Source organism: Nematostella vectensis, chromosome 11 (assembly GCF_932526225.1).
Source record: "Nematostella vectensis chromosome 11, jaNemVect1.1, whole genome shotgun sequence".
Taxonomy (NCBI): Eukaryota; Metazoa; Cnidaria; class Anthozoa; order Actiniaria; family Edwardsiidae; genus Nematostella; species Nematostella vectensis.
Window position 1 is genome coordinate 7,689,158 of NC_064044.1, and position 9,433 is coordinate 7,698,590.

The 9,433-nt window shown below is 42.0% G+C and overlaps 1 protein-coding gene across 3 annotated transcripts; it reads left to right on the forward strand.

Moving 5' to 3' along the window:
* Nucleotides 1-637: 637 nt before the first annotated feature.
* LOC5518461 (FK506-binding protein 5) lies at nt 638-9,057 on the forward strand. Of its 3 annotated transcripts, none has more exons than XM_032363160.2 (7): nt 639-879; nt 1,931-3,704; nt 4,102-4,177; nt 4,761-5,004; nt 5,920-6,016; nt 6,431-6,659; nt 7,226-9,057. In XM_032363160.2, exons 2-7 carry the CDS (start codon nt 1,973-1,975, stop codon nt 7,272-7,274), a joined length of 2,427 nt encoding a protein of 808 aa, XP_032219051.1. In that variant the 5' UTR covers nt 639-879; nt 1,931-1,972; the 3' UTR covers nt 7,275-9,057. The 3 variants fall into 3 exon arrangements, with proteins under 3 accessions (XP_048590319.1, XP_032219051.1, XP_032219052.1); XM_032363161.2 differs by having other exon boundaries at nt 1,972-3,704; XM_048734362.1 differs by lacking the exons at nt 5,920-6,016; nt 6,431-6,659; nt 7,226-9,057 and adding an exon at nt 5,065-5,877 and having other exon boundaries at nt 638-879; nt 4,761-5,028.
* Nucleotides 9,058-9,433: the final 376 nt, after the last annotated feature.

Below are 9,433 nucleotides of genomic sequence, written 5' to 3' on the forward strand. Positions count from 1 at the left end.
TATTTAATTTTTTACTTTTTTTTACCAAAAAAAAGCCTTTTTACTGCTGTAGCTTTAAATGAAAATTGTGGTCATTTTTAAAAGTGCGGTGCGGTTATTGGGGAGTGGCTTACTTCGGCCCTATACGGGAATGATATAGCAGCTTCCCCCGGCTCTCACCTATGTTTCTTCTCTTTGTTTCTTCCTTTTCGTGATTCGCAAGAAAATTGACGTAGGATGAATTTCATGTGTCAACTTGGCTTCTTTCTACCAATTTCCTCGCCTGAATCTGCATGGAATCGCCCATCCTCCCCTTCCCCTCCCAACACACTGCTCATATCTTCCGTCAGATAAAGCAGAGGGGCAACCCATCACACTCGTGCAGTCGCCCCGTATCTGCTGATGGCAAGATAATCCCTGTGTCACAAACATTAGCACTGAAACCACCTTATCAACTAGCCTATCTTGAAAATGTTACAATTTGGCCATTTCCTAACGAGACAGAGAGAACTCGGAATCTTATTCTACCGGATTAGAGTGTGTTTAGTGCAAAATTTTTCGTGCGGGAACATTTTTTAGCTGCTTCGTTTTACGTATTTCCGTTTCCGGAAGCTTCGCGCCACCTTTCTTTTCTATTCCCATGGCAATTGAACGTGATTGACAGCCGGGAAAGATATCCGTAAACATGAAACAGGAGAGTAAGTTGAGTTCCGTCTTTGAGTTAACTCTGCAAATTCACGATCGATATTTCTTCATTCTTGGAGTTGATTTATGTGTTGAAAAGTCTCACTATATCTGAGAAGAAGGGCTTCTTGTCTGAATTGGTTATTTTGACTTGAAATATTGAGGACATCAATTAATTCAAGAACTGCGGACCGCATTCGGGAGTAAACTACATTGGTAAGTGAAAACCGCGATCTCTTGCGAAACTCAAGCCCTTTTGTAAACCGTAAAGAGACAATTATTACTTACTCAATTGTTATAATGCCTACTGGTAAACGTTTTCGGTTTGAAATGTTTTGTGAGAATCCTGAAGAAGGAGTTACATATAAATAATTTCTGATTTTCACTCAAGGCATGCCCTTTGGTGGTCAAATACAAACATTACTTGCTCATTTATCGCGATAAACAGTTCATCTAGTTCATATCCAACAAGTCATAACCCTATAGTCTAAATGTTAGAGAATAAAAAATTTCAACATCCTGCCGATAACTTATCGCATCAAAGATTCACAAAACGGCATGCTCGCGATATTGTCTTTGGAATCAGCTAGTTTTTTATTCAATCATTCCGAACGCGTTCTTTCATCTTAAATAGGCAAAACAATAATAAAGACGTATTCAGGCATTACATCTTATATTCTTTGATTTAGAAGTCAACATTTGTCGTTGATGAGATATATATTGTTCGCACGTTGATGTTTAATAAACTGCTAATACAATTCAGCTGAAAATATTCAAATCACTGCATTTGTCTAATGATCACTGTACTTGTAGGATTGCTATTTCAAAACAATTCTGTTGGTTAGAACTCAGTATCATTGATCTTGAACAGATTTTAGCACCCCTTAACTAGATGATTTTCTGAGTAAGAATGAAATGGTATATTTTATACCCAAACCTTAATTAATAAGAAGGTGGGTGTGGCACATGGATGGGGTAAAATATTGCACCCTAAGGCCAATTTAAAAGACGAATTCAGAAAGTATGGTTATGTTAAAATAATGATTTTTCTTCCATGATTAGATCCCATTTTTTCAATTAAATCCACATACAAATAATGCTAGTAGAAGGTGTGAGGAAGGAGGTTACAAGACCCAGCAAGACCCTTACCCACCCAACCCCCTCCACCCCTACCCCACTCCCCTCAAATGCACCCGCTAAACCAGGCTAGCTCGGCACCCTCATATTTCTTGATACAAAATTATTTGTGTTTTCCTTTGACTTTTAGCTTTTCTTTATAATGATGGCCTATATCTAAAACCCATCTAGAATGGCAGAAGAAATAACTAAAGAACCCATTGCAATGTCAAATGCTACAAAGGAGGATGCCAAAGAGAGTGAGAATCCTGTGGTGAGAAGTACAGAAGAAGCAAGTCTTAAAGACCCCATATCTGTGTCCAGGGATGGGGACCCTGTTGAAAATTCTAATGAGCCTAATGGGATTGCTGTGGTTTCTGAGTCTAGGAAACAGGAACAAGAAACAGAATCTGAGGTTCCTGTGGTAAGTGACCAAAATGATAAAGATTGTAAGTCTGGGCTACCAGTGTCATTGCCAATTGCCCCAGAGGCTAGTGGTGATGATGGCAAAGAAGTGTTTGAATCACTTATGGAGATTGTCAGTAGTAATTGCAAAGAAAGTCAGAAAACCAGTGCTAGTGGTGCTTGTGATGAACCAAATGAAGGTGAAATTGAGGTTTTAGATAGCGGTGTTGAGCGTGCCAATCTTACTGGTAAATGTGAAACAGAAGAAGCAAAAGAAATGGAAGGGCATCCAAGCCAGAGCAGACTCTCAGCTGCTGTAACCGACCTGTCTGATCTTGAGGAGCAGTTGTCTTCCATTTTAAGAAAAAATTCAAGTGGTACTGAAATAGAGGTGTTTAATTTTGATACACCACAAGATGGTACCAGTGAAACAAATGATTGGGAACCAACTGCCTCTGATGCTAATGCCAGTCAAGATGCAATAGCAGATACTGAGAGCAAAGCATCACAAGGTGATGGTGCCGGGGAAGTTTTTAATGCTGAAGCTGTAGAAACTGTGCCTGTAAATGGTAATAGCAACACTAAGCCTAAAAAGAAATCATCAGTTTCCATTGATCAGTTTCCAGATGGTGTTGCACCAAAGGAAAGTAGTGTTGAAAAAACATTAGCGAATAAGCATATTGATGAAAATGGAGAGGTCAAATCTGGGCAGGAAATATCAGAAGAATCAGGAGCATCAGTCTATGCTTCTCCTTGTAATGGAAGTGGTTTTGATGAAAGGGAAGGGTCAATTGAAAAGCTGTATAGCCTGTCAGAAAGCTCATCAGAGAATATCAAGGTGAATGTATCATCTGATGATGACAAAGGAGGCTCAGAAGAACCACAGCAACACCAGCTTGCAGATGATGACAAGGAAGACAGGTTAGATACTAGTGATGCAGAAAATAAACAGGTTGAAGAAGATAAGATCGATGAGAAAGAACGAGAAAATGTTGTTGAACAGGTTGGAAGTAAAGGGCAAAACGAGGCCATGACTTTAGAGAATGCTTTGTCTGAGAATAAAGAAAATTTGAACCAAGGAACAAGTGGACTAGCTGTCGTAGTTGACCAAGAACAGTCCAATGGTGAACTTATCAAAGAAAAGGCTGAAAACGACTCCACAAGCGATAACACAAAAGAAGATGAAAGCCCTAGTGAGACGTCACAAGCTGTTCCCCCAGTGCCAGATATTGAGATCGTAACCTCTGATGAGAATGGCATCTTAGTTACTGATGAGAGTAGTGGAGTAGATTCTAAAAGTTTAGATTCGCTGGATGTGCTTGATGATCGACACTCTGATATGTCTGATGTTGACTCGGACTCCAAGTCAGATTTTGGAGACGATGATAGCGCATTTGGGGACAACGATGAGGCTGTTAAGAACAAGTTTCTGGATATTGAACGGGATCGCTTTGGGTCCGATTCATCTACAGTATCAGAAAGGGAGTTCAAGCAGTCTGCACCTGTTGATGGAAATACAGGTGAGCTTTCGCTCTATACACCAGAATCCATAAACATTGGCATACCAGTCTAGAGGGGTGGTATGGCAAGTCTTTGTCAAAGGGGGGGGGGGGTCAAAGTTACTTTAAATTTAATACTTAACGACATGCCACTGAAAGTCCCCACACCCCTTAGAATTTCCAATACCCTCCATTATTCTTGTAGTCAAACTCGGTATGCTTTAAATGGGGCGTGATAAAAACATCCCTCTTTCGTTTTAGTGTCTAAGTCTACCTGACTAGATGACTCAGTATGTGGCCTATATACAGGTGGTGATACAATGATAGCCGTGTACCTCCTTACATCATCCAACGCACACCCCTGCTCTTACAGATTAAATTGTCCATCTTTCAACCATGTGGCATCTTTCCTTAACAGCTATGGCAATACTCAGCGGCCATCTATTGAAGCTTGGAGGGACCGGTTTAACCCCAAGGAACTGGAGAAAGCGATGGTAAGGTCTACCAAAGGCACTCTAAAGTGTTTTTGTTACAAACCAATCATCGTGCTCCTGTCGTGCAGAATCTAATTGTTTGGATTGGGCAAATGAACAGTTCTACTTCTGAATCAATTTAAGTTAAATTAAGTTCTGCTAAACGGCAGAAGCACTACACCGATTCAAACTTCGTGCCGAATTAAATTGCGACTCATGTAAAGCGGCGTCTGAATCGGCGTACCAAATGTATTTGTATCGATACAAATAGATTAAGATTTGGCACGGCAGGAGCGCGACCCATGAATCGGGCTATAGCAGGACCGTAGCTAGCAAGAGTAGCCGATATTTTACAAGAGACATATGAAAGAAAATGTTGACTAACTTTCCCTCCCCCCCCCCCCCGCCCCCCCCCCCCCCTTAGCAAATACAGGAAATGACTAAGACTTTCAATTTTCTTGGGTTACTGTATTCTTTCAATTTTGCCTACGATTTGGTGTACACATATATACGGTGAAGAACCACTGGGGACGCTCTACCCATCTCTAACTACACTTCCTCTATCGCAATCACACAGGCACAGGTAACCTTTTTTTAACGTTAGGTTTGTGCTGAAAGAAGACAACAATTTGTATTATTACAAACACTCCAAGGACACGTCACCGTGTGGGGTGATAGTTCTTCAAAACTACTCCGTGTCGAAAGCCCCAGAATCTAACAAAAAGCATTGCTTCAAGCTGAACAAGGGCGGCGCTCGCTGCTACCATTTTAGTGCTGCAAGTGAGGCTGACATGAAGGCATGGATGGTTGCCCTCATGCAAGCGGCGTCCACTGTATCAAAACCAGGGGTGAGCATGTACACATATTTCAAATAAGGTTGTACCCGATCACAGGGCGCCCAAGCTCATATTATTAAGGTAGGCATGATTTATTTTAAAACTCCAAGATTTGAAGCATATTTCGACCATTTTATCGAGTTTTCGCATCGGAAGTGGCGCCGTGACGGAACACAGGGTAACGCCGTGTAATGAGACTACGCTCAATACTATGAGATTGGGTGCCCTGTGGTGACCCGATAAACCATGTGTCGTTACCCACAGTGGTTCATGGGTAACGTATAATGCTGAATCCTGACTTTTGACAGCCATGTTAAAGTTTACTGGCACATAAACAAGAAAACAGCTTTCTAAAACCGGAATTTAGTTTACGCCTTTTGCTTATTTATTTGGTATCCATGAAGCACCGCGGGTTACGGCAGACTTACACCCCCTAGTAACTGACATTTTCCACAGTCCCGATTCTCCTCCCAGTCAGGCTCTGTAAACTAAGCCTCCATTAAGCGGACATTACCTATTTGAGGAAAGTTTCCAAAGTGGAGAGTATCTTTCAGATGTTTTTCGGCCCTAAATTTGACTTGTTGAACGTTTGTGTGCTTACTAAAAATAAGTGTTCCTCAGCTTTTAAACTTAATCAAAAGCCGTGTCGCACGTAGTCTCATGCCCAGCCGTCCTTAGTGTCAGTCTCAAACCCCTCGTTTACGCTTTTTGTCAAAGAAAGAAAGGTTGGGCGTGATTGCTAGTCGTTTCGTAATCCAAAGACTCCAGGGATAACTGACACTAAGGACGTCACTGCGCAGAGGACTTTGCCACATGAGGTAGAATTTATTGTGAATCGCGCGCGTTCTAAAGAAAATGTTATGCAGGAGGGAAAATATTTAATGACTTACTCGCTGACAATGATCCTGAAATTGTTTACATTCCCAGGCTGGATTTCAGCTTCTTGAGGGCAATGTCCACAACGTCAGCATTCCTGCCCTGTCAATCAGACATCCGGATTGCCATGGTTACCTCTCTAAGCAAGGTAACAGTTATGTAGTCCTTTAAGGGTATACCTTTGGTCTTCATTCTTAAGAGTGCTGTCAATTTTTTTTAATGAGCGCTGTCTTTAGAATCAGAAACAGAGCTAAATAAACAAACGCTAAGGACGCTGGCCCATTGTATTATTCAGTCACATTGCTTACACATCTGCTCCTATTCAGCATGAATGTAGACCCTTTTCAGACATTGTTGTTATTGCCTTTATTCGAAATTGGAAGTAAAGTTATTAAAAAAATTCTCGAAATTACCATCTAAAAACAAAGTTTTGTACATTACTAAAGTATTTCGATAAATAGCTTTTCCAAATCAGCCGATGGAAACGGATGCTTTCACACACTCGGTATTTTGATAGGATGACAAAATGGCGGCTGTCAGAGACCCTTTTATTACATCACAGGTCACAAAGTGAAATCCTGGAAGCGCCGATACTGCGTGCTGAAGAATGGTTATCTTTACTACTACTCCGACATGGCAAACAACACCGCGCTGGGCGTGGCTAAGCTTCTAGGGTTTACTCTAGAGAAGGGTGAGAACAAGGGAAAACACTTTTGTTACCATGCCAACGCACCGGAAGCGGGAATGAGGAGCTATTGCTTCGCTGCAGAGACTGATGCCGACAGAGAGAGGTAAGCTTCCAATAGTAAGCTCCCGCCTTACGGATAGCTCGTTATTAGGGATAGAAATACATTCCCCTACAAAACTGAGTTACAAAGGAATGACTGAAAGTGAATCCTGTTAATAAAGGCTCTCGCCGTTTCGGAAACCTTGTTATTGCGAACAGAAATTCAATCCCCGACAAAACTGATACAAGGAAATTGCGATGGTAAATCCCGTTAATATAGACTCTTGCTGTTACCGCCACCTCGTTATTACGGACGCTAAACAATGCCGATGGAGTCTCGGAATGTTACTATTGTGCGGTGGAGCCCTGTTCTAAAGACACGTACCGTAATTGCTCCGAAAAAGCGCCCGCAGGAAAAGAATGAATAAGCGTAAACCTCTCGCCTAAGCGTGCTGCACTTTAAAGACTCCAACGACGAGTGCAGACTGTACGTTAAAAGATAAGAAAGGCACTACTCGCCTCAACATTTAATACAATTCCAATACCATCCAATTAGAACATCACCTGATATAGAGTTTATCGCTCGAAAAAGTGCACTACTGTAAGTAACTAACTTTTCTGTTATTCTAGGTGGATGTCAAAAATGGAAGAATCCATAAGAAGAGGAGCACATGATTAAACCAATGGTCTGTACTATGTTTTTAAGATCAATACTGTACCATAACATCGCCTTATGGTGATGCGAGAAACATTATGGCGTGCATTAGTATCTTTGCTCACGAAAATGCCATTTGGAACGTTTACACGTATCTTCCCTCTTGCCCCGCGCACTGTGTCCTCGACAGCGCCATGAGACCTTGGACATAAGGCATGGAGTGAGACAAGATCGCACCATCGTTTACACGTATCCCCCCTCTTGCCCCGCGCACTGTGTCCTCGACAGCGCCATGAGACCTTGGACATAGGGCATGGAGTGAGACAAGATCGCACCCTCGTTTCCACGTATCTCCCCTCTTGCCCCGCGCACTGTGCCCTCGACAGCGCCATGAGACCTTGGACATAGGGCATGGAGTGAGACAAGATCGTACCCTCGTTTCCACGTATCTCCCCTCTTGCCCCGCTCACTGTGCCCTCGACAGCGCCATGAGACCTTGGACATAGGGCATGGGGCGAGACAAGATCGCACCCTCGTTTCCACTACTCTCCTTTGTTGTACTGCGCACTGTGTCCTCGACGGCACAATGAGACCTGGGATATAGGGCATGGGGCGAGGAGCGGATAGCCTCGTTTCCACGTCTCTCCTCCCTTGCACTGCGCACTGTGTCCTTAACAGCGCCATGAGACCTGGGATATAGGGCATGGGGCGAGACAAGAGCGGATAGCCTCGTCTCCACGTCTCTCCCCTACTATTGCACTGAGTTCCCGCGACAACACCGAGAAGTGAAAAATCATAGCAACGGAGATGATCAGTAAAACCACAAGTTTGAAATGTGTGAGGGTTTAAAAGAAGGCAGTTTTAGCGAAATTCAATATAATATATAGGAATGTAGAAATTATAGACACTTTTTACGCTTTAAGCTTTTTACGTCATCGTCCATAGGAAATTAATGTTGATATGAAGTCTAGTTTTCATTTAAAATATTCGTATGTATCATTCGATTCGTCACGCGCCGCTGTACAATATTTTATCTGTTCGTTGTTGTTGCGTTCGTTTGTTTTATACTATATACAAACGTGCAAAAGGGCGTAAACTAAAGTTATGACTGTCTGTAAACCAAAGAGAGACCAGGTTGCTCATCGTGCCATGACAGTCTATTGCGCTGCCTAATAGCGCATTCACACAAGCACTTAAACCAGTTTAAAGGTCGTTGAATTGAACTGGTTTAAATCTAAATCTCCCAAAAGTGGACAGAACCAAGAACAAAACTGAACAGACTGTGCTGTACATGTAACTAAGTGATCATTTAGATAGTAAGAATTCAACACAATGAGACAATTGGCAGTTATTAGGCAAAGAAAAACCTTGTTTAACTAAACATGGTTTTGGTGTGAATACAGCATAAGATTCAGAGGAAAGACAAACGAATGCCGATCGCCACGGTGCGACCAGCGTCTAGCGAAACACCCAGGCGGTAGCAGCTTTTGTAAATTGTCTGTGTATAGTAAAACCTGGATTTAACGATAACTTCGATTTTAAGAAGGCGTTCCTTTCTCGCGGCGCAAATACGGTGAAATGTATAAGAAATTACCTCGATCTAACGGTATTGGATACAACGATAAAAATCTGTTTTCCCGAATGTAATTTTGACCTCGATACAACGATATTACTGATTCTGTCTATCAACATAAAAAGAAAAACTCAAGATACCCAGACACTGAGACACGTACAGTACAATTTATCTATTTTTTGACTTGACAGATCTTGTTAAATACAGATTACAGTATTAAAGAGAGTAACTGAACAGTCTTTTACAGAGTACAGTTACAATATTATTATTTTGTAAAAGTTGATACTTAACCCGACCTCGCTACAACAATATTTTCAATCGATTTTCCTTTATATCGTAAAATCGATTACCTCTGCAACTATACCTCGATTTTACGATACCAGGCCCGTACCCAGGATTTTTCGTGGGGGGGGGGGGGGGGGGGGGGGGGGGTGCGGAATCCGAAAAAAGTGGACCTAATTTTTCATGGGGGAGAGGTCATTTCTCAGATAAGAATCTGACCAACCCCGAAAAAACAAAGAGGGATTTTTTATGCCTTTGCAGCATCTCCACCGGACGTTTATTTTGTCGGATTTGGCAACATACCAAAGGGATCTAGTTTTTGCTTTAT